We start from the raw sequence: 22,739 nt of genomic DNA, 5'->3' as shown, positions 1-22,739 counted from the left end.
GGAAGCCGGGCAGGAAGCAAGCCCTCGGCGGTTGGAGGGTGGGCAGAGAAGGGGGACACGCATGGCAAAGGTCTGGGGCCTGGGGCAGGGCGAGCGGAGCTGTTAGGAGTGGGGACGGACGTCGCAAAGGTTTCAGGCTGGGAGGACAGCAGGAGAGTTGGTGGGAAATAGTGACAAGTCACAGCTGTGGGAAGCGCAGAACCCGCAGCTACGCAGAGCTTGATGCCTTCCTGTCTCCGGGGAGGGAAGCAGGGGCCAGGATGTGGAAGTGGCGGGGCTGCTGCTGACCACTCCCCTCCCATCTGGAGTCGTGACCACTCCCATGGTGGAGAGCTTGTAGGAGTCTCAATTGTAGGGATAACCCCTCACTGAGCAGATGAAGGTGGGCCCGGCATTGTGGTGCTGCGGGTGAGGCCGCCCACCATTTGTGACAACAGCATCCCATGTTGCGGTGCTGGTGAGTGCCGGTTCGAGTCCCAGCTGATCCACTTCTGATTGAGATTCCTCCTGATGTTCCTGTGACGGCAGTAGAATATGGCCCAAGTACTTGAGAGCCTGCCTCCCATGTGGGAAAACCAGATGGAGTTCCCGGCTCCTAGCTCCAGCCTGGCCCAGCCCTAGCTGATGGGGACATTTGGGAAGTGAACCAAAGTATATCCCCCGCTCCACTCTGCCTTTCAAATTAATAAATTAATTTAAATAAAGTAATAAATAAAAGGGGCTCAAAATTATTGGCACAAAATGGAGGGCTGGCCCTCGGACTGGGGATGGAAGAGAGGCCCCTGCGTCTCAGGGTGGGGGTGACGTTCAGACACCTGGCTCTGGTCCCATGATGGAGGCAGGCGGAGGGGGGTTTTGTTCAGAACCCACCCCTCGCCTCTCCCTCTCCAGGGTCTGTGAGGCACCCTGTCACCTCAGCCTCAGGAGTAGGGAAGTGGACTGAGCTAGATCTGGGGCAGCCAGCAGTTTGGGCGTGGCCTCTTGTGCCCAAGACCAGAACAAAACCCCACAGGTTCAAGTCCCAAAGGCTGTGCAACCCAGAGCCCACACCTGCTATGTTCTTGGGGTGTGCAGAATCCAGGGGCTATGGGGGGCTTCCCATAGAGGGGGTGAGGTCCTCCCCCTAGCACTCAGATGGGGCCCAGGATGGCAGAGGGCAGGAGAGAGCTGCTCTGCTGTGGCCAGCACTCTCCAGGGGGTGCGCGTGGGCACCGAAGAGTCAGTTGGGCTGTGTCGGACAGGGGACACCTGGCGCCTGCTGTCTACCAGCTGTACCAGCGCTCCTCTCCCTCACAGCCGCCTTGCCCCTGCTACCACTGCACAGCAGGGGGCTGCAGCTCAGAGAGGCTCAGAGACTTGCTGTGGGTCACACAGCAGCAGATAAGAACAGTGCTCAGAGATGCCGAGCTGCAAAGCCTGCACCCCCTCCATTTCCGTTCTTAGAAAGACCGGTTTCTAACTCCGCTTTCAAAGCAAGTTGCTCTCAGCTCCTCTGAGGGCAGGGTGGGGACCCTATCCATTCTACAGATGGGCCAGCCAAGGGGCTGGAGCCAACTCCAGTTACCCAGGGAGTCTGCGGTGGAGCTGGGGCCAAGCCCCAGACCTCTCCGGCCCACGCATCAAGTGGGCTCTGGGTTCCGAAGGCCGCTGTGGGGCGCCCCCACCCTGGGGAGCTGGGAGTCCAGGCCCGGTTTTGCATCAGGCCCTGCTGAGGTGTTTCCTCCTCCTCCTCCTCCACCTCCTGCTGCTGGTGGGGCAGCTGCTGGCTGGCGAGTCAGCCGCAAGCCGGAGTCCCCTGCTGCTCTTCTGGTCCCTGAAACTCAGCAGCCAGGGAAGCCAGGGTCACCGCCACCGCCGCCCTCCCATTCTGGACTCGTACAGGTAACACACCTGGGGGCCGGGCCCTGATGAGGGCCAGGCACTGCCACCTGGAATCCTGGGCACCCTCTGGCACCTGGGGCCCTTGGGGAGTGGGGAAGGGACCTCCAAGTGGAGGGACAGATCATCACTCCCGAGGAGTTGGAACAGCAACAGGGGGGAGGGTCGCGCTTGCGCCTCTGGGAGGAGGAGGGACCACGGGACATGGGGGCTGCTGGGGACACGGGGCTAACCCACAGCCCAGCCAGGCAAAGCCCACCGTCACACACACACACACCTGTCAGCCCCCTTGGCACAGAGCACACAGCATAACACGCAGCACACAGGACAGCACACAGCCGAGTCACAGGGACAGCGCAGGAGGAAATGCACACGGAGCACACACCCACACGGCACTGTCACCAGAAGTCACTGGGCACCCTGCGCAGACAGTGGAGACTGATCCCTTGGCAACGTGACACAAGCTCCTAGACCCCACACCCACCCTGCCCAGCACAAGAGAAGGGAGGCATCCACCCACCCCAAAGAGGAGCCCACCCTGGGTGTGCGCCCCCCAGCACCTCGGGCACCGAAGCTCAGGAAAATGTTCTTGCCCAGCACCCAGTGTTCACCCTGTGTCCTACGCAGTATAGACGTGCAGAAACCCAGGCCCTCAGAGGTAGCCCCAGAGGAGGAGGCTTGCTGGGGCTTGGGCACTGAGTCAGCTGGGAGGAGACTGCGTGGAGCAGGCACAGGGCACAAGCCAGGACCTGCCATCGAGATGTCCTCTTCCCATCAGCTCCACTGCACAGAGGGGCGGGACAAGAGGAGAGGCCGCCCAGTGGGCTCAGGTCATGGCCATGTCCAAGTCTTGGGCCCCTTGCTACGTCCATATGCCCCTCAGGGCTGAGCAGATGTTTTCCTTCTGGAATCACCATGGTACCTGGGCACCAGCTGCTTTGCCAGCCTGGGCCTCCACCTCCAGGTCCCCAGCCAGGTTTGAAGTCAGAGAGTGGGGGAGCCCTGTGGCCAGAGGCGCCCCAGGCTCCAGGCGAGAGAGCAGGGCTGAAGGCCTTGGTGGGAGTGGGTGCAGCAGTTACCTCTGGGGAGGAAGTCGGGGGTGTGAGCTGGGGCGGAGGTTGCCTCACACAGGAAGGGCAAATGGGCAGGGCGGAGATCAGGGGTGCAGGGAGGGAACCCAGATTGGGAGGTTCCTAGATGGGAGGGGAGCAGATGTGAGGGGTGTGTTGGGGGAGGCTTGTGTGTATGCATAACCGTGTGTGTGCAGGTCCATTTCAGCAGGTGTGTGTGCGTGTGTGTCTGGATATGGGTTGTGTGTGCATTACTGTGTGTGTGCAGGTCCATTTCAGCAGGAGTGTGTGTGTGTATGGGTGGTTGTGTGTGCAATGCTGTGTGTGTGCAGGTGTATTTCTGCAAATGTGTGTGCACACACATGTCTGGGGGGTGGTTGTGTGTGCATTGCTGTGTGTGTGCAGGTCCATTTCAGCAGGAGTGTGTGTGTGTGTGTGTGTATGGGTGGTTGTGTGTGCAATGCTGTGTGTGTGCAGGTGTATTTCTGCAAATGTGTGTGCATACATGTGTCTGGGTGGGTGGTTATGTGTGCATTACTGTGTGTGTGCAGGTCCATTTCAGCAGGAGTGTGTGTGTGTGTGTGTGTGTATGGGTGGTTGTGTGTGCATTACTGTGTGTGTCCTGGTGTATTTCTGCAGGTGTGTGTGTACACATGTCTGGGGGTGGTTGTGTGTGCATTACTGTGTGTGTGCAGGTCCATTTCAGCAGGTGTGTGTGTGTGTGTGTGTATGGGTGGTTGTGTGTGCATTACTGTGTGTGTCCTGGTGTATTTCTGCAGGTGTGTGTGCACACATGTCTGGGGGTGGTTGTGTGTGCATTACTGTGTGTGTGCAGGTCCATTTCAGCAGGTGTGTGTGTGTGTGTGTGTATGGGTGGTTGTGTGTGCATTACTGTGTGTGTCCTGGCGTATCTCTGCAGGTGTGTGTGCATACACGTGTCTGGGGGGTGGTTGTGTGTGCATTACTGTGTGTGTGCAGGTCCATTTCAGCAGGTGTGTGTATGTGTGTGTGTGTGTATGGGTGGTTGTGTGTGCATTACTGTGTGTGTGCAGGTGCATTTGACTGTTGCAGCTTTACAAGGCCTGGCTTTGAGGGTGATGCCCTGTTCCTACCTCAAAGAGTCACAACCCCATTAGGTGAGCAGTGTGTGACGAGAGTCTGTGATGTGTGTGCAGCCAGGGATATGGATTTGTCCTCAGACTTCTTACACAGGTGAAGCTGCCTGGGTGAGCCCCATCTCCCTATGTCAGGGTTAATGTGTGTGCCCATATTTGGGGGCATGGGTCTGGGCCAGTGTCTCCATAGGGCCCTTCGTTGGGGCCATGGGACATGCACAGGTATCTGTGTGTGTGACCGTGGCAGTGTGTACTTCTATGGGTCTGTATGTCTGTGTGGGCCGTCCTGTGGCTCCCTGGGTGTGTGTGCCAGTCTGCACACTTCTCCAGGTGTGTCCCTGCACCAGCGAGCACGTGTGCCCTTCACCACACTTTGACCTCAGCCTTCCCAGGGTTGTCCCCTACGCACCACCAGGGCAGCTGTTCGGGGCGATGCTCACAGTGGGCATCGGGATGTGTCATACTGGGCCAGGGCTTGACCTGACGCTTGCTCTGCCCCCAGGCAGCTACGCATGCCCAGCTGGGGCACGGCTCCAGCTGATGCCCCAGAGGGACCACTCGTCCCAAGAGGGCTCTTGGGCCCTGTCCTCAGTCCCCATGGCGCATGGGCCAGAGCCAGAGGCTGACGGACTGTTGGACCTCAGCTTCCTGACCGAAGAGGAGCAGGAGGCCATTGCCGATGTCCTCCGACGAGATGCCCACCTGCGCCAGCTGGACGAAGGGCGGATCAGGTGAGGCCAGGGGCGGGGGCCAAGCCAGGGTAGCCAGAGAGGCAGGAACCTCAGGCGCGTGGGGGCTCCGGGCCCACACCCTGCCAGGTATCTCAGGGCGTCTTGGTTTCATCCTTTCGTCCCTTCTGCTGGGGGCCAGCTCAGAGCCCTCCAGGGTGGCCCCAGCTCCCTGCCATCCTTGTGCTTCCCGGCCCCTCCCTCAGGACACCAGACTGCTGCAGCTGGAGCTCTCCACACCCTGCGGAGCACCGCCCCCAGTGCCTGGGGCAGGGACCAGCTCCTGAGCCATGCCCACAGGCCTCCCTGATTGGGCCCTGCCAGGCGGAACCCCGCCCCCCAACACACAGTCACTTGGGGCTCCCCAGTCCCTTCACATCCAGGCCCAAGCTGTCCGTCCTTGCTGTCAGGACGCAGTGGCAGAAAAGCATGGGAGTCGCGACCAGAACTTGGGCACAGAGACACCTGCTAGCCACGCGAGGTGGGGCACTTAGCTGAATGCCCTAGCACCACTCTCTTCATCTGTAAATGGGGTCAAGGACCCTACCTCAGAATTAATAGGATTACGTCAGAGTGACCCACAGTCAGAGCTGAATAATCTTTTGGAGAATTCCAATTTGTCCTTTGAGAAGCAACTCAAGTGTCCTCTCCTCTGGGTAGTCCCCCCTGGCTTCCCCCCAGGCCGAGCTGGCCGCTCTCACATCTGTCCCAGTAGCTCGCTTGTCCATCGTGGAACAGGTCTCCCGGCAGCCTGAGCTCCTGCAGAGCAGGGATCAAGTTGTGGCTGTAGGGTCCTTGGTCATTGGCAGGGAATCTTGGTTGGGTGAGAAAGCAGCAGCCATGCCCTCTGCTCCTCCAGCAAGCTCCGTGCCTCGCTGACAGACCCCGGGCAGCTGAAGACCCAGACGGGGGACTGGTTCCAGGAAGCACGCTCCCAACGTCACCAGCATGCCCACTTTGGCCCTGACCTTGTCCGAGCCTCTATCCGCAGAAGGAAGAGCACCAAGGGTGAGGGGAGACCCCCGGGGACAGGGCAAGCCTGGGCCAGGGGAGAGGGGAGACCCCCAGGTAGGGCAAGCCTGCGCCAGGGGTGAGGGGAGACCCCCGGGCAGGGCAAGCCTGGGCCAGGGGAGAGGGGAGACCCCCGGGCAGGGCAAGCCTGCGCCAGGGTGAAGGGAGACCCCCGGGCAGGGCAAGCCTGGACCAGGGGTGAGGGGAGACCCCCGGGCAGGGCAAGCCTGGACCAGGGGTGAGGGGAGACCCCCGGGCAGGGCAAGCCTGGGCCAGGGGAGAGGGGAGACCCCCGGGGACAGGGCAAGCCTGGGCCAGGGGTGAGGGGAGACCCCCAGGCAGGGCAACCCTGGGCCAGGGGTGAGGGGAGACCCGGGGGGAGGCAAGCCCGGACAAGGACAGGGAAAGAGAAGACCCTGGCCGCAGCTCTGGGCGAGCACTGCCCCTCTGGGGGTTGCGGGAGTGGGCGGTGCCCCCAAGGGCCCTGGCCCTGAGTGGCAGGCAGACCTGAGAACGGGCCTCACCACTGCACTCCCAGGCATAGGGGACCAGCCTCTGGGCAGCGATGGCAAGGCAGAGGCTGCTGGGAAAGAGACTGAAGAGGAGCCAGAGCCCAGGTAGGGAGGCGTCACTGGGAGCTGGGAGCAGGCACCTGCCAGTCCCGCTCCCTTCCCCTGAGAGCCACCCACCCTTACTGGCAGGCTCCCCACAGACACCGCCCCTGCCAGGACGCCCAGCGAGACTGAGGTGAGGAAGATGTGTGCCCAGCCCAGGGCAGAGCTGGAATGTGGGACCTCGGACACACCCCTTCCCTGCTCTGGGCCGCAGCGGGGTCCTTGGTAAAAGGGAGGCATGGGCACTGCCTGGGTGGGAGCCCCAGGAGCTGACTCAGCTCTCCTGCCCCAACCTGGGAGTCAGGCCGGCGGGGGGCAGGCCCGGCAGGCCCAACTGGTCTGGCAGCTGGTTACCGGCCTGCCCAGAGGGCTGCTCTAAACCTTGAAGGGGGGGTAGCTGGCTGGGGCCTCTGACCTCTGACCCTAGTGTGACCCTTGACCCCCCAGCCCTCTTGGCGACCTCTACCCCTTGCTTTCTTCAGGCACCGGATTTCTGTTTCCCATCTGTCCCGGCAGAAGCGTCAGATCTTGAGGGGCCCCAGACCCAGGCAGGTGAGTGGGTGCGCAGGGGGCGGGGCACACAGACGCTGGGGATCTGCCACCTTGAGTTGTGGGTAGGGGAGGCCCCTGTGGCCCAGGGCAGTCCCGGGTCTTGAATCTGCAGGCGGCTGGGCCCCTAAACCAGCCGCTCCGACTTGGCTTAGGTGGGTGGAAAGGGGTACACTCAACAGCTTGTGTCCACCCCAGCCCCGGGCCAAGGGGGCTTGCAGATCCACGCCCAGGAGGCGGACCCGGAGCTGGAGCCCGCGTCGCCGGGAGAGCCCGAGCCGGCGGCCCAGGTAGGCGGGAGCGGCCCGCGGCGGCTCTCAATACCTGGAGCGGACTCCGGGCGGGGCGTGCGCCTGCCCGGGACTGAGAGCCCGCGGCGGCCCCAGCGCGATGGGGGAGGGAGGGCACAGGAGGGCGCCCCGTCACTTGCCGCCTGTCCAGAGCGAGGCGGCACCCGCGATCGTGGAGAACGGCGAAGGAGCCCCGGAGTCCGGCCCCTCCTTCGACCGCATGCTCAGCAGCAGCTCCTCCGTGTCCAGCCTCAGCTCCTCCACGGTGAGGCCGCGAGGAGAGGACCTGGGTGGGGACCTCAGCGCCCCGCGTCCACAGCCCTGCGCAGCCCTTGCTTGAGCCCTCCCTCGCTGGCGCTCCAGCCCCACGCACACGCCCTCGCAGCGCCCTTTGCCGCTTCGCTCACCTTGCGGGCCACCGCGTGCTCCCCCGGGGCCCCGACGTGAGCCCCCACACGCCGGCCCTGACTCGCGCACCTCGGCCCGCAGCTGAGCGGCAGCCAGATGAGCCTGGCGGGGGAGACGGAGGCCGGCGCCGTGCAAGTGCGCGGCTCCCTGCAGTTCGAGCTGCGCTACGAGCCCGACGCCGCCGAGCTGCGCGTGCAGGTGATCCAGTGCCAGGGCCTGGCCACGGCCCGCCGCCGCCGCTCCGACCCGTGAGTGTACAGCCCGTCCCCGCGGGAGCGCGGGGCGCAAGGCAGCGGCTCTCGCGCCCCTAGCAGCACCCGAGCCGGCGCCCCATCCTGTTCCCTGGGCCTGTTTCATCCACGGGGACAAGTGAGGACCCAGGGAGCCAATTCCTCTGGCAGGCAGGATGCTAAGTTCCGGGCTGTGGCTGGGGAAGCGCCCAGGACAGAAGAGAAGGCTGGGGACAGGGGTGCGGGAGACAGCCTGGCCTCACCTCCCGTTCTCACCTCTCCCGCCCCAGCTACGTCAAAAGCTACCTCCTCCCGGATAAGCAGAGCAAGCGCAAGACGGCGGTGAGGAAAAGGAATCTGAACCCCATCTTCAACGAGACTCTCCGGGTGAGGCTGCCTGGACGGGGCGGTCACCCATTACTGCAGAGCAGGCGGCAGGGGCAGCCAGTTTCCTCCGCTCTGCGGGAGGAGCGGCACGGAGGACCCCACCCCGCACCCCATAACCGGTTCCCCAGTGCGTCGGTCTGGTGGCGGCAGCAGCGGGGGTCCAGACCCCACCCACCCCCAGCGATGCGCTTCGCGGGCCCCCTAAAGTGCCTTTCCTGTTCCAGTACTCCGTCTCGCAGGCCGAGCTCCGCGGCCGCGTGCTGAGCCTGTCTGTGTGGCACCGCGAAAGCCTGGGCCGCAACATCTTTCTGGGAGAAGTGGAAGTGCCCCTGGACACGTGGAACTGGGACTCTGAGCCCACCTGGCTCCCCCTGCAGCCCCGGGTGAGGCAGCCAGGCCCGCGGGGGTTGGGGACAAGCTAATCTCCCGCCGCCTTCCGCCGAGCCTCCCCGTGGCCCCAGGCGGAAGGGCCGGGCCAGCACTGCCCCAGGCTGCAGGTGCTAGCGTCCCTCCGACCTTTCGGAGGAGGCCCCTGCCCCTGCAGACCCCGCCCTCCCTGCTGACCACACCCCCTTTGTGTCTGGAGGTACCACCCCTCGCGGCTCCCGCCCCACCCCTTGACCAGCCCACCTCTCGCAGGCCCCACCCTCTCCCGACGAGCTTCCCAGCCGCGGGCTGCTCTCCTTGTCCCTCAAGTACGTCCCCGCCGGCTCCGAGGGTGAGTGACCACCCCACGAGAGGCCCAGCTGGACGGGTCCGGGAGGCGGGAGGCTCCCGTCCCGCGAGGCGCTGGACCTGAGCCGAGCCTGTCCGCAGGTGCGGGGCTGCCTCCGAGCGGGGAGCTGCACTTCTGGGTGAAGGGGGCGCAGGGCCTCGTGCCGCTGCGCGCAGGATCCCCGGACACTTACGTGCAGTGGTGAGCGCAGCGCCGCGGCTTCCCCTCCTCCGGCCCGCAGGGGCGCTCCCCGCCGCTGAGGAACCCCTGCCAACCACCCCTCAGCGGCCTGGCCTGGGCTGTGAGCTGGGAGCAAGGGCGAGGGCGCGGCTTGCACAGAGGCCGGGAGTAGAATCCCTGCGTTGCGCGTGACTGGCGCCTCTGGGGCGTGGAGAGCGGAGGCTGAGGCTGAGGAGTTGCCGGGCCCCCTCCACGGAGACGGGGAAGCTAGGCTGCGCTGCCTAGGACTTGTAGTTCCAAGCAAGCTCTGCGGGACCCCTAGGGCCCGCCCTCAGAGTGAAATGGAGGTAGGCCCATCAGGGTCTGGATTCCAACCCTGCTTAGGCCAGAGACATCTGAGCAAGAGTTGAGTTTGCAGAAAAGGTCCTGAGGCTTTGGAAACTTCAGAACCTACTTGGGGGAGGGGGCAGAGGGGACAGGGAGCCAGCGCAGGTCACTGAGCTAGGGAGTGGCAGAACTGCATTGCACGGACAGCACCCTGGGGCCCCGCGTATGGGAGGGGGACATTCACAGGTGGGACACCAGGGAGGAAGCTGAGGCAAAGGTGCCAGGGCACTGGGGGTTTGAAGCCAGGTCTCAAGCAGGACCCCTGGGCCAGGGACGCGTGGGAGGGAGAACGGTAGGACCTGGTGACAGCTTGGCTCTGGGAAAGGTAAGGGTGGCCGTCTGCCCCGCAGCTTCGTGCTGCCGGATGACAGCCGGGCCAGCCGCCAGCGGACGCGGGTGGTGCGCCGCAGCCTCAGCCCCTCCTTCAACCACACCATGGTCTACGACGGCTTCGGGCCTGCCGACCTGCGCCAGGCCTGCGCCGAGCTCTCCCTCTGGGACCACGGGGCCCTGGCCAGCCGCCAGCTGGGGGGCACACGCCTCAGCCTGGGTACCGGTAAGCCCAACAGCACCTTGGGTACTCCCCTGCCTCTCCTGAGCGCTGGCGTCCTCTGAGAACTGGGGGTCACACCTGGGAGCCCTCGGGCTCCAGCGTGGCCACTTCCTCCACCCCTGCCCACCCGCACACAGGCAGCAGCTACGGGCTCCAGGTGCCCTGGATGGACTCGACCCCCGAGGAGAAGCAGCTGTGGCAGACGCTGCTGGAGCGGCCCTGCGAATGGGTGGACGGCCTGCTCCCCCTCAGAACCAACCTGGTCCCTAGGACGTAGCCGTGCCTGGCACAGCCCCTGCCCTTGCTACAGTCAATAAAGTGTGACCCGAGGGCCATGAGAGGCACTGTCTGCTGGGAGAGGGGCGTGGCAGGGGGAAGGGGAGGGGCCAGCTTAAAGAGCCTCAGACTTAGACACAGAGACCTCAGGAGGCTGGGGAGCCCCCACCGACACACACACACCCCTCCCGCGTTGCCAAGACGAGGGTACCAACGTGTCCTGTTTAATAGTCTTTGGTGGTGCACAGTGTGCGCGGTTCCCCCCACTGGGGCGAGGCCTGGGCCTGACCTGGTCCCAGCCGCCGGCCTTCCTCAGTTGCCCAGGTCCTGGGGCGGAAGTGTGAGAAGCTGCCTGGCTCTTCTGCATTCACGCATCCGTGGTCAGTGCCGCCCCAGAGGCCCTCAGTCAGCCTCCCGGGGCCCAGGGGTAACTGGCGTAGATCCTGCTCGCTGTGCCAAGATGGCTCTCCAGATCCGGCACACCATCCCTCCCCTGGAGGCAGAGACTCGGTGTGGCTGGGCCAGAAGGCTGGGCTCTCTCTGGAACCCACCGTCCTCCCGGGGCCCTGCGGTTTCCAGGGAGGAAGCTAGGCAGGCCAGCGGTGGGGATGTACCTGATGTGGGTGTAGACGAGGTCGTCTCGAGTGGCGCAGGTAAGCAGGGTGTGCAGGGTGAAACTGTGGCTCAGCAGCTGCTTGTGGACGAAGCCCCACGGAAAGAGGAAGAGAGAAAGTTACAGGAAGGTTCAGCAGGACAGAAAATACAAGCGCTGCCGAGGGTGCGGAGAAAGAGGAGCTCTGGCGCATTGCTGGTGGGGACTGAAGTTAGTGCAGGCGTCAGGGGAAGTCGGCATAGCAGGCAGAGCTGCCGCCTGCAGTGCCGGCATCCCATATGGGCACCAGTTCAAGTCCTGGCTGCTCCACTTCCGATCCAGCTCTCTGCTAATGTGCCTGGGAAAGCAGTAAGAAGATGGCCCAAGTCCTTGGGCCTCTGCACCCATATGGGAGATCTGGAAGAAGTTCCTGGCTCCTGGCTTTGGATTGGCTCAGCTTTGTAGCCATCTGGGGCATGACCCAGTGGATGGAAGACCTCTCTCTGTCTCTCTTTCTGCCTCTGCCTCTCCATAACTCTGCCTTTCAAGTAAATAAATAAATCTAAAAAAAAAAAAAAAAAACTAGATGTGGAATGCCAGCATCCTATATGGGCACTGGTTTGAGACCTGGCTGCTCTACTTCTGATCCAGCTCCCTGCTAATGCACCTAGGAAAGCAGTTTAAGATGGCCCACCTGCTTCAGTCCCTGCACCCATGTGGGAGACCCAGAAGAAGCTCCTGGCTCCTGGCTTTGGCCCAGCCCAGCCCCAGCCATTAACAGCCATCTGGGGAGTGAACCAGTGGATGGAATCTCTCTCTGGCTCTGTAAATCTAAATTTCAAATAAGTAAATAAATCTTAAAAAAAAAAAAAAAAGCTCTCTCTTTAATGTCTCTCTGTCTCTCCCTTTCTCTGTCACATGTATCTGAGGTGATCTATGTGCCAATTATCCTGGCCTTTACAAATTGTATGCATTTTATGAAGTAGCACACTGTACCCAATAATTTAAGATGTGCCCATAGACCCAGGCACTGGCTGCATTCTATCAGTAGGCTAAGCCATAGCTTGGGATGCCAGCATCCCTATCGGAGTGCCCGACTGGAGTCCTGGCTACCCCAACCTACCAATCCAGCTTCCTGATAGTGCGCCTGGGAAGCAGCACATCTCATGCTTGGGTTCCCGGCTCCTGGCTTTGGTCTGGTCAGCCCTAGCTGTTACAGGCATTTGGGATTTCACATTCCTTTCTGGGCCTCAGTTTTGTCATCTGTACAGTGGGAGAGCATACTAAGTACTCTTCCAGTATCGAAATGTTCTGCATCAGAGGAAAAAGTCATTAGCTGAAAGATGGAAGGAGAGGATAAGGGAGTCCTCTGGGGGTGAGGGTGGTCAGGGAGAGTCAGTGTTCTCTTCCTCACCGTTTGGATGGTCCCTGAATCCACGCGCAGTTCCTGGAGCCACTGGACCAGGCTCTCGTCTGTAGCAAGAGCACCTGTCAGGAAGTCAGGTGATGAGCCCCTGGCCCGGGGACCTCCCACGATGAAGTTGCCTGGCGCCCACCGCGGGTGTTCCCTGATCGGTCCCACTCACCTGGCGGCCCGGAGGCCAGGGCCCAGGTCCCGGCCTCCTCATTCACCCGCTGCAGAGCCCGCTGCACCAGGTTCTGGCACTCGCGCTCCTTCTCCACAAGGACATTTCGAAGCCTGGGGGGAGAGCAGGAGAAGGGCGTGGCGAGGGAGGCGTGGGTCAAGCCTGAGCAGAGGCTACGAGGGACCCTCACGAGCGACCCTCAGGGGCTTTACCTGTCCGTCTCGGCTCGCAGGAGACCCAGCTGCACTATCAGGGGCGGGGGCCCCTGCGCGGGCTCCCCCGGGAGCGGGCTCAGCCGGATCCTGGTCTCCTGCTGCTGCAGGGACTCCTCTTTCCCCGACTCCGCTGACCTCGGCGAGCCTGTCTCCTTCTCCACCTCTGCAACCCCAGTTCAGTGAGCTCAGGCCGGGTGCAGACGCCCGTGTGGGGTCCCCAAACCCCAATGGGACAGTCGGGCCGGAGGGAGCCCAGCCCTGGGCAGGGGCCAGCCCCGGAGCTGCCCACTTGGCCACGACCCCACGAGCTCCCGCCAACCACGCCTCTAGGCCCAGTTCCGTGTTCGCCTTGCCCCCCTTCGCCCGGCCACACCCTCACTGGAGGCCATCTGGCCCCGCTCCCGCGCGCACCTGGGACCAGCACTGCCAGGGCTGCCCGGACGGCGCGGCTGAGCAGCGAGTCCAGCACGAACATCCAGTGCGGGCGGATCTGGCGCCTGCGGAGGATCTCCTTCACCTGGGGACAAGAAGTGAGGCTTGAGGTGCAACGGGCTGGGAAGTCTTCTGCCGGAGGCCAGCGGGTTTGGGGCCAAGGGAGGGGCTGGGAAGCTAGGACTGGGCAGACGGCCCCAGCCATCTTCACGGAGACGCGGCATCCAGGAGCATCCAGTCCCCGCACACCCCCAGGTGCGGGAGCCGCGAGAAAGCGCCCTCACCGCATCCGGGAAGGCGAAGAGCGGGCCGTGCAGAAGTGTAGGCCCCAGGCCCCGGGCCCGCAGCTGCCCTTGCAGTGCCCGCAGCTCCTGGGCCAGCTGCCGGCGGTTGGGAGTGTGGATGTGGGCTCCGAGGCAGCGCAGCAGCTGTTCCACATGGATCCGGTCCAGACGGGAACCCTGAGAAGGAAGGCAGAGGTCGTCAGCGGGTGTTCCCACCCGAGCCAGAGAGACGCTGGGGTTGGGGCAGCCCATCAGTGCCAGGCCTGTCCACGCTCAACCACCAGGGGGCGGTGGGGCGCGCCGCCCACCTGCTCCTTCTCCCCGCGCAGACTCTCCGCCAGCTCGGGCAGCTCCTGCTCCAGCACCGCCGCCAGCATGGCCCGGCGCTTGCTCTCCTGGTGCAGCAGGCTGAGCCCCGAGCTCTCCTCCGAGGGCGTGGGCTCCTCCACCCCTGGCTCCTCGGGCACCCTGGGCGCAACGGGGGGCGGTGGATGGAGGGCGCACAGCAGCACCGTCCAGCCACCTCTGCCCCAGGCCTGGAATCCTGGCTCTGTTACTTGCGTGCCCACCTCAGAGGGATAAGAAGAGACAAGCCTGATGCTGAGGGGACACAATGGGAGTAAAAGCATCTGGGAGAGGGCAAAGGGCATAGCTAAGCACCAAATGCAACCCCTGCAAGTGATCACGGTGCCCAGGCCCCCAAGAAGGGCTTTTTCTGGAAGGAGTACAAGGGCTTAAAAAAAAAAAATCCAAGGGAAGCCACCCCAGGACCCTCGGCTCTCACCGGAGCTGGCTGGTGCCGCCATAACTGAGGCAGCGCTTCGGGGGGCTGGCAGAGCCCTGAGGGGGTGCCTGAGGACTTGGGAATGTCTGGGACTGGGTGGCGGAGTCGGCTGAAGGAGTGGGGCTGGCCGCAGGGACTCCTGAGGGAGGCAGTGACAAGGCTGTCATCTGGGTGCCGCCTCGGTCGGCTCACCTCCCGCCTCCCCCTGCTCCCTCCACCGCATAGCACCTGAGGGCGGGAGAGAAGGCTGGGGGGAGCTAGGGCTGCGACTCCTCTTCCCAGGCTGCAGGAAGGGGTCCCCCAGCAGTGCCTGGGCACTGGCTCTGAGCCGGGGGTCCGGCTCAAAAGTTCGAAGGAGGAAGGCTTGAGCCTCGGCTGACAGAGAAGCAGGCATTGGTGGGTGCACCTTGTACATGCCCACCTGGCGGAGGGGGCAGAGGGCAAACACAGGTCAAGGTTGGAGGTGTTCAGGGCCCAGGCTGGCCCTGCCCACCCCCTCTGGCCAGGCCCTGAGAGAGGGGTCTCACCTGAAACATGGCAGCCTGTGGGCTCCCTAGCTCGTGGAAAGGTGGGCGGCCTGTGGCCATCTCGATCACTGTGCAGCCCAGCGACCAGATGTCAGCTGCCTTCCCGTACCCGCGTGGGCCCTGGTCAATGATTTCTGGGGCCATGTACTGCAGAGTCCCTAGGACGGTAGCAGGAGCAATGATGCCCACCTAGACTTTATCATGGGTGAGGGGGACTCCATCACCTGGCTGCCTGCACCCGTACTGAACCTACCACCCAAGACAGACCCCAGCACCACCCTGATCATCAACGCTCTGTCCTGAATTTCATCACCCGCCCTACTAGGCTCCATCACCCCTCCTAAGCTCCATCGCCTTCATGGACTCTAGCACCCACAGGAGCCTTTCACCATACAAGCGCGACTGCATCATCCCCACCCCCAAACTCTGTCACCCCTCTGTCCTCCACCACTCAGCTTGGCCTGCGTCAGCATGCCTGGGCTCCATCTCATTGCTAAGCTCAATTTCATGTCCAAGCTCTACTTTGAGATCCCATCACTTCACCCCCAGGCTAATCACCTGCCCTGGGTTCCACACTCCCCCACACCCTCCCTAACACTGTAACTCCATGGGAAACCTCAGTCCCTGGTGGCTCCAGTTCTTCTGCTCCAGGCAGCATGCCACTCACCCCCGCCACCTGTTACCTGTGAAGGTCTCAGCACAGGGTGTGATGCCCGCCAGCCGCTTGGAGGTGCCAAAGTCAGAAATCTTGAGCAGGCCACTGAAGGTGTTGATCAGCACATTGTCTCCCTAGTTGGAGATCACACAGTGCTCAAGTGGACACTGGGCTGTGTCCCTGACCCCAGAACCGGACCCTCTTCTTGGGATCCCATTGCCTGGGAATCCCAGCCTCCATCCACCTCCTCCTGCCATCATCCCACTTCTACGGCCCTTGGGGAGCTGGCATCGGGGCCGCTTTCAGATCCGAACTTCTCTTCTCTCCTGAGCCTCTCTGATGAATTCCCCACCCTTTTGCAAAAGGTCTGCCCACATGATGGAAAACGCCAGCCTCCGTGTGGGACTGCGGCAAGCGGAGGCCGGCCAGCCACCGGACCTTCCCTACCTTGATGTCGCGGTGCACAATGTGGTTGTCATGCAGGTAGCTGAGACCCTGCAGGATCTGGCGGGTGTAGAAGCTGATGGTGCTCTCGTTGTCCTTCAGGGGCCCCCACACTGACCGCAGCAAGGAGGACAGGCTGCCTGGGCAGATGCAGTTCACCATCTTGGAACCACTGCCCCCGCCCACACATCTCTGCTCAGGGCCCAGACACACCCATGCCACCGCCCAGACTCCATCTCCCAGCGCCACTCCCTCAACTAATTATGGGCTACACCACGCACCCACGCGAGGCTTTATCTGCCCCCAGGGCTGTCCACCCCTTGCCCGGCTCCACCCCCGCGCCCCGCGCCCCACGCCTCGGGTTTCATCCCCATCCCACGCAGACAGGTACCTCCAGGCACTTCCTCCATGAAGATCTTGAGATAGCCGCCCTGGCTGGCGGAGCCCAAGTAGCGCACGATGTTTTTGTGGCGCAGGCGTTTGTGAAGCGCGATCTCTTCGTGCAGGGGCTGAGAGAACCTGCGGGAGGTAGAGGAGGCAGGCACGGGCACCTTCGGGCCGCGAGGCTCACCTCGCCCCCGCCCCGGCCGAGCCCCGCCCCCAGGGCCCGCCCCGCCCACGCGCCCCTCCTCACAGCCCCGCCCTGCCGTGTGGCCCACGGACCCCGGCTCACAGCGCGGGGACTCGCGGGTCCTAGGAGCCCTCCCTCTCGGCGTTCACCATCAGGCTCCGCCCGAGCCCCGCCCGAGCCCCGCCCACCCGGGGCTGCGAGCCCTCCGCCCCGCCCTCCGGGCCCGCCGCGCGCTCCACACCTGCGGTCCCGCTCCGGGATCTCCTTGATGGCGATGCGTACCCGCGTATGCCGCTCGCGGCCCGCGTACACCACCCCGTACGTGCCCTTGCCCAGCACGAGCCGCTCGCCACTCTCCGTGTACTCATAATCAAACTGGGGGCGCAGGGTGACAACGGGGTTCAGCAGGGTCCGCAGCCCTTCGCCCTCCTGGAGCCCCCAGGCCCACGCACGTCCTCACCTCCAGCACCTCCCCCACGCCCTCCGCCTCCTCTGCGGGCGTCGAGGCGTTCGCATTGGTCACCAAGGCCTGAATCAGGCCGCAGAACCTGAGGGCGAGGGAGGTCAGAGGGGAGCCGCCCCCTTCTTGGCCGGAAGCAGCCGGGGGGGGGGGCCCTCATCGCTCCCTTTCCTCCCTCACCGCCCCCGCATTCCGACCCCTCCGGGAGGCTGCGCACCACTGGCAGTGCCCCACGCTGGGGAAGCACAACTGCACGTCCTGAGCCGGCGGCAGTGCGTAGAGGAAGCAGCAGCGCTCGTCCCGCTTGGAGGCGCTGGCAGGGGGTGGGAAACCCGTGAGAGCCGGGCCCAGCGGGCAGCGCCTCCCCCGCCGCTCCCAGGTGCCCCCGCTCACCTGACCCCACAGATGGAGGCGACTGGGAAGGTCCAGCCGGAAGGATCGCCCTTGGGGAGAAGGGGAGTTTGACAGAGGGCACCGGGGACCCGAGAGGGGTCTGGCGATGGGCGAAGGGCTGGAGGAGAGGGAAGAGGTGTGTAGAGGTGAGTCAGGGGCTCAGCGGTGACGTCACCTGGGTCTCCGGCTCCAGCAGGCTCAGGGCCACCGCCTTCACCAGGGCCTTGCCCTGGACCTCCAGCCTCGCGGGCAGCAGCACCTTGCTCATCTCCACCACGAGCACCTACGGGTGGTGTGGAAGAGAGGTCAGGCAGGAGGGGCTCAGCCTCTCTCCCGGGACCCCGCCCCCAGGGACCTCACAGAGCACTGGTTTCCGGGAGGAGCGGCCGTCTTGAGAGGCTGGCAGGACTGCAGCAAGAAATGCAGCCAGAAGTGGGCGCGGCGCGGGGGGCCGCCGGGGGGCTCGGGCGTGGGTCTGAAGTGCTGATACAGCAGGAAGGTCTCCATCACCGACACCAGGTACCTGCAGGACAGCCTTGGCTCAGCTCGGCCGGGCACCAGCCAGCACTGTAGTGGACGTAGCCAGAACGTGGGCATTGGGTGCCATGGGTTGCACAATGTGTGGAGCCGCCAGGTCATGGACTCCGGGTTCAGGCTGGGATACCAAGGACATGGGTGCAGCAGCCGACAGCCCAGGCCAGGCCGGGACTGCAGAAGAGGCCACCTACCATATGGGGGCATTGAGCTTGTACAGCTGCTCTGCGGCCAGCACCACCTGCGTGGAGTCATTGGCGAGGATCTGGGCTCCCAGGTAGAAACCTACATCCCAGTAATACTGCATCTTCTCCACGCAGCCCTTGCGGGCCAGAAGGCAGCCCAGTTTCATGCCTGGGGTGGGGGGGCGACATGGGGTCCAGTGAGTGGCTGTAGGCGAAAGGAGTGAGGCCCAGGGTGTGCCACACCACGCATGGGGGCTTGAAGCTGGATGTGGGTAAAAAGTTAAGTGTGGAAGGACCTCAGGAGGGAGCAGGAACTGGGGCACCGGTGAGGGACTGGGTAAACAGAGGTGGAATTCAGCGAGCAGGTGGAATTCACATGGACTGCCTGGGGGCAGCCATGGGCTCAAGGGCTCCTGAGGGCCCAGGACAGGTGGGGAAGGACCCAGGAGTGGATATGGGCAGAAAGGCCCCCAGGGATAAACTCAGTCCAAGCACCTGGCCAGTGTCCTTCCCAGGCCCCGCTGCATCCCTGTCGGTGGGGGCCGGGAGCTGGGATCTGGGCTCACCTATAAGCTGGAGCTCCTCCGAGTCCTCAAAGTGCTGGCCGGCAGCCATGAGCAGCACAGCTGCGTTGATGCCCGAGTGCAGGCTGGGCTCCACGTCGAAAGCCTTGCGGTACCTGGCACGCAGGTGGCGGACACAGGGCTGCACTGCCGCACATGGCCTGTCCCCCGTCCCTCCAGCTCAGCTCGCCGTCCTCCACTCACGTGGCCCACTTACCAGTGATAGGCCTGCTCCAGGCACCCAGCGTCCCGGAAGCCGGAGCTGAAGAACATGTCCTTGTAGACGCGGCCGCACATGCAGTACAGGTCGGGCGCCACGGAGCCCTCGCACTGCACTAGGGGCAGCAGCACAGCCAGCGCCTTCTCCCGGTCCCCGGGCCTGTTCCTCCTAGGCGAGGGGGAGGGGCTGCAGAGCTGCCTGCCTGAGAGCTCTGACACCCCCCCCCAGGGACCCCGAGACCTGAACACCAGGGGCTCTTCTGGGACTCAAAACAACAGTGACCCTGGTCAGCACTGACCTCTCCCCGGGTAGTGGTTCCAGAGCACAGTGATAGTGGCAGTGGCTCTGGGGAGCAGTGGCCTTGGGCGGCTGCCGCCACACCGAGTGCAGTGCCACCTCCCCTGGCCCCAGCAGGCAGCAGGAGCTCAGAACAACTGCGAGCAGGTCTCTGCACCGCAGGGGTCCCGTAGGCTAGGAGTGGGCCCTAGCTCTGCCTAGCCTTGCTCTGCCACTCACCGGTTGAGGGCGAAGGTGTAGTGGAAGCACACATTGTGCTGCTCAGCCACGTCACAGGTGGGCAGAGCCTGCAGCGTCTCCACCAGCTCAATGATGGCCGAGTAGTCCTGGGCAAGAGAGCAGCCAGCGCCGGCATGATGGGAAAGCGTGAGCCGAGGTCCCGTCCCACCCTGCCAGGCCACCTGCCCACCCACCAGCCTCTGTGCGCCTCCCGGGGCCAGCAGGCATAGCAGACACCACGCTGTGCGCCCCACGCCGGTTGTTCCCAATCTCCCCAGGAGGCAGTGGCCTGACCAAGCCCTCTCACAAACAAGGACACTGAGGCACGGGGAGGTTCCATTGGCGCAGGCAGAAGCCTGGCTGCGTTTCCGAACACGGAGCACCTGCACGTCTCGGTAGGACAGCAGCAGGTTCATGACGATGTCCGGGCTCAGCAGCTCCACGCTGTCCAGTCTCTGCTGCAGGCGGGCCAGCTCCTGCCGCAGCCGCTGCCCGCTGAAGCGCTCCCGTGCCTGGCGGATGTCCTGCCGAATGGTCTCCCGGAAGTAGCCACTGAAGTCCAGGGCAGGAGAGGGAGAGAGAGGATGGAGGGGCCCGGCCCTCAGCCCACTGTGCCCTCGCCAGCCTCTCCAGGTGCCCCCTCCCGCTGGCCCTTGTTACCAAGAGTCTGTGGGGGTGGCCTCCAGCAGGCGGGCGAGCCGGCCCACCAGGGGAGTGAGCAGGGCCTCAGTGCCCATACCCGCCTGAACCAGCCCGTCGGCCAGGCCCCTCAGGAGGCCTGCATCGCCACACAGCACCCGACCAGTGGCCGTCACCACATAGGGGATCAGCGTGTAGCTGCCAACGCAATCCTGGTGGGAGGGAGGCAGGAATCAGTGGGGGTCAGAGGTCAGCACTAGTGGAGAGAGAGCAGCGATAGGGTCAGAGGTCAACACTGGGGGCGGGGCTTGGAATAGCAGGAAAGAGGCGCACTTCATGAAAGGCGGCAACAGGGGCTCACGGATGGGGGGGTGCATTAGGGAGGCAGAGGCAATGGAGGTGGCCAGGAAGATTCCTGGAGGTCAGAGGTCTGGGGGGGGGGGCAGAGGGCACGTGGAGTGAGGGGTGGGTTCTGCTCACCGAATTCTTCTGGAAAACATCTTCCTGCAAGAAGAACACGGTTAGGCTGGTGTTCGGCCCCGCCGCCCCGCCCCGACCCGCACAGCTGCACAGCCGCCGGCCACCTACGCGCAGGGCCTGCAGGTCCGGGAGGTCGGCCTGGGAGCAGAGCAGCACGTTGTTGGTCATGCTGAAGCTCTCCCGCACGCCGAGGTGGTAGAACAGGGAGGGCTGCGCCAGGGAGCTGCTCACCTCCAGCACCGCCACGTCTGCCGGCACAGCGGGAGGCCCTGAGCCCTGCGGCCCCGCGTGGCTGGGCCTGCCTGGCTGTGGGGTCCCAGCAGCACCCCCGTTTGCTCCTGGCCTCGGTTTCCCCCTTCCAGGGCCCCTCAGCCTCTTTCGCAGAAGCGACAGCTGTGGTGTTGCGGGAGAGGGGCTGGGCTCACCAGGCCGGGACCCCTCCTCACACTGCTCAGAGCCTCTGGGCACCGGGCGTGGGGAAGGTTCCCCGGTCATCTGCGAGGCCGCAGCTGTACGAAGCCACAAGTTCCCTGCCCTGGGTCCTCACCCCAGACTCTGGAAAGGGGCCGGCCTCATCAGTGCGTGTAGAGGACACCGCGAGCGTGTGTGTGTGTGTGTGTGTGTGCTCACAGCCCACACTCTGAGTGGGACAGCGACTGCAAGGGCCTGAGTCAACGCGAATGCCATTTGTCGTCCGTGTCTGTGTGTCCTCGTGGGTGGGTCGGCCTTCGTTTTAGCCTGCGATTTCGTAGACATCCAGGAAGCGCTGTCCGCGGACGAACAAGTACCGGCCAGGACCCCGGGGTTGGCAGGAGGGAGGGGTGGCCCGCCAGGGAACAGCCGCCTTCTGGCTCCGCCTCGCCTCGCCTCCGCTCACTCTCAGAGCTGCCGGGGCTGCGTTAGGATCCCCAGACGCCAGTCCCTCGGGTTAGGCCCCTTGCTCTAGTCCAAGATTCCCTCCCAGGATTAGGACTCCAGAGCCCCGCCCCCTGAGAGTCCACAGCCCCGCCCCTCGCCCCGCCCCATCTAGGAGCCCGGCCTGGAACCCTTGGTCCCATCCCGAACTCCGGCCACCTAAGACCCCCTAAGTTCCCCCGTTGTCACAGCCCCGCCTTTAGTCCTCCAGCCTTAGCTAACCCTAAGCCCCCGCCATGGCCCCGCCCCGGAATCGCGGAGCCACGCCCATCCGCCCGGCCCCGACCCGCCCCCGGCGCGCGCGCTCACCCGCGTTGTAGAAGGAGTCGAGCGCGGCGGTGTCGCCCAGCGCCAGCGTCCCGAAAGGCAGGGTGCGCAGCTGCGGCGGCGGCCGCGGTCCCGGGAGCTGCGCGCAGGCCTCGCGCAGACAGCGCAGCGGCAGCGGCTCCGCCTCGGCTCCGGCCCCGGGCTCCACCGCGGGCCGCGGCTCCCGAGTCAGCACGTAGACCACTCTCAGCGGCCGGCTCCGCGTGCAGCCCCGGCCCGGGGGCACAGTGGCCGGCCGGCCCCGACTCAGCGCCTCGGCCAGTGGGTCCTGCCAGCAACTGCCCGCGCGCTCCAGGGGTCCGGACCGGGGGCACGGCCCCGCCATGCGAGGGCGCTAGGGCGCCGAGAGCGAGGGAATCTCTGGCGGGGCAGGCACCTGGGGCGGCCGATCCCGGGATCTCGAGATCGGAATTCCAGTCGAGACGGGACCTGGGGATCCAGAGTCCCGCCAGACGTCCCGTTCTGGAACTCTGGAGTCTGGGGACAAATCTGAGCTCAGGCTTCCGAAGTCCCGAGGACCTGAAATCCGGGACAATCTGAGGCACCCAGAGATCGGCGGTTGGGAGCCCCAGGGGCGGTCCTGGGAGCCGGTCCGGCTGAGTCCGCCAGTCCTCAGGGAACGCCGCCGTCGCTCTGTCCTGCCCTCACATGTAGGCCGGGCCCAGCCCTCTCCCGGCCGGCCGGGAAAGCTCCACCCTCGGCCCTGGGGCAGCGCCGCTCCCTCAGACCGGGGACTCGGCCTCTCCCCTCCCTCCCCTGCCGCCAGAACTTCTGAGCCTGGCGACTTCCGGGACAGCCTGTGCCCCCAAACGCGCCAACCACCGTAGAATGCTCACGGCAGGCCAGGCCGGGGCTAGGGGACCGGCCGGATTTGCAGCCCCTGCCCTGCAGGGATCCCTTGAATGAGTGGCTCACCAGAGCCATTGGTGCGCGCAGGGTGGAGTGCAGGGCCGGCAGGGGCAGGTGGGAAGAGATCGGAGTGGGGGAGGCCTGTGCGCTACCCACCTTGCAGCAGGGAGTGGGCGG

The 22,739-nt window shown here is 64.5% G+C and overlaps 2 protein-coding genes across 9 annotated transcripts; one reads left to right on the top strand and one right to left on the bottom strand.

Moving 5' to 3' along the window:
- The first annotated feature begins 1,518 nt into the window (after nucleotides 1–1,518).
- SYTL1 (synaptotagmin like 1) lies at nucleotides 1,519–11,565 on the top strand. Of its 5 annotated transcripts, XM_051856795.3 has the most exons (15): nucleotides 1,519–1,881; nucleotides 4,566–4,794; nucleotides 5,651–5,799; nucleotides 6,341–6,419; nucleotides 6,504–6,549; nucleotides 6,899–6,968; nucleotides 7,164–7,255; nucleotides 7,407–7,520; nucleotides 7,745–7,911; nucleotides 8,184–8,280; nucleotides 8,505–8,663; nucleotides 8,920–8,998; nucleotides 9,097–9,196; nucleotides 9,913–10,118; nucleotides 10,253–11,565. In XM_051856795.3, exons 2-15 carry the CDS (start codon nucleotides 4,604–4,606, stop codon nucleotides 10,390–10,392), a joined length of 1,689 nt encoding a protein of 562 aa, XP_051712755.3. In that variant the 5' UTR covers nucleotides 1,519–1,881; nucleotides 4,566–4,603; the 3' UTR covers nucleotides 10,393–11,565. The 5 variants fall into 5 exon arrangements, 4 of the variants coding, with proteins under 4 accessions (XP_051712755.3, XP_008264108.3, XP_051712756.3 ...); XM_008265886.5 differs by lacking the exon at nucleotides 9,097–9,196 and having other exon boundaries at nucleotides 1,743–1,881; nucleotides 10,253–10,450; XM_051856796.3 differs by lacking the exon at nucleotides 1,519–1,881 and having other exon boundaries at nucleotides 4,602–4,794; nucleotides 5,674–5,799.
- MAP3K6 (mitogen-activated protein kinase kinase kinase 6) lies at nucleotides 10,600–22,175 on the bottom strand. Of its 4 annotated transcripts, XM_051856794.3 has the most exons (29): nucleotides 21,696–22,175; nucleotides 20,580–20,719; nucleotides 20,472–20,495; nucleotides 20,013–20,203; nucleotides 19,736–19,904; nucleotides 19,353–19,459; nucleotides 18,834–19,004; nucleotides 18,620–18,732; nucleotides 18,063–18,222; nucleotides 17,695–17,857; nucleotides 17,510–17,617; nucleotides 17,335–17,384; nucleotides 17,159–17,254; nucleotides 16,942–17,029; nucleotides 16,723–16,856; nucleotides 16,302–16,429; nucleotides 15,914–16,050; nucleotides 15,495–15,600; nucleotides 14,812–14,969; nucleotides 14,513–14,705; nucleotides 14,285–14,423; nucleotides 13,809–13,968; nucleotides 13,501–13,677; nucleotides 13,196–13,301; nucleotides 12,782–12,947; nucleotides 12,570–12,682; nucleotides 12,398–12,471; nucleotides 11,006–11,082; nucleotides 10,600–10,884 (listed from the first exon to the last, which is right to left on the bottom strand). In XM_051856794.3, exons 1-29 carry the CDS (start codon nucleotides 22,036–22,038, stop codon nucleotides 10,794–10,796), a joined length of 3,882 nt encoding a protein of 1,293 aa, XP_051712754.3. In that variant the 5' UTR covers nucleotides 22,039–22,175; the 3' UTR covers nucleotides 10,600–10,793. The 4 variants fall into 4 exon arrangements, 3 of the variants coding, with proteins under 3 accessions (XP_051712754.3, XP_089157366.1, XP_089157367.1); XM_089301240.1 differs by having other exon boundaries at nucleotides 10,600–11,082; XM_089301241.1 differs by lacking the exon at nucleotides 21,696–22,175 and adding an exon at nucleotides 21,019–21,138 and having other exon boundaries at nucleotides 10,600–11,082.
- Nucleotides 22,176–22,739: the final 564 nt, after the last annotated feature.

Source organism: Oryctolagus cuniculus, chromosome 7 (genome assembly GCF_051225735.1).
Source record: "Oryctolagus cuniculus isolate XC-2025 breed Fujian yellow rabbit chromosome 7, ASM5122573v1, whole genome shotgun sequence".
In the NCBI taxonomy this organism is placed as follows: Eukaryota; Metazoa; Chordata; class Mammalia; order Lagomorpha; family Leporidae; genus Oryctolagus; species Oryctolagus cuniculus.
The sequence above is the reverse complement of the archived record's forward strand: the minus strand, read 5'-3'. Positions and strand labels throughout refer to the sequence as shown.

Bases quoted from the DNA above. Each gene is read 5' to 3' on its own strand.
- SYTL1 (XM_051856795.3), top strand. From the start codon at position 4,604: ATGCCCCAGAGGGACCACTCGTCCCAAGAGGGCTCTTGGGCCCTGTCC. The intron at 7,256-7,406 runs GTAGGCGGGAGC...CCGCCTGTCCAG, and splicing joins AGCCCGAGCCGGCGGCCCAG to AGCGAGGCGGCACCCGCGAT. The intron at 8,999-9,096 runs GTGAGTGACCAC...GCCTGTCCGCAG, and splicing joins CGTCCCCGCCGGCTCCGAGG to GTGCGGGGCTGCCTCCGAGC.
- MAP3K6 (XM_089301240.1), bottom strand. From the start codon at position 22,038: ATGGCGGGGCCGTGCCCCCGGTCCGGACCCCTGGAGCGCGCGGGCAGT. The intron at 14,970-15,494 runs GTAACAGGTGGC...CTACCGTCCTAG, and splicing joins CTGTGCTGAGACCTTCACAG to GGACTCTGCAGTACATGGCC. The intron at 13,302-13,500 runs GTGAGGGCGCTT...TCTTGTCCCCAG, and splicing joins TCTTCGCCTTCCCGGATGCG to GTGAAGGAGATCCTCCGCAG.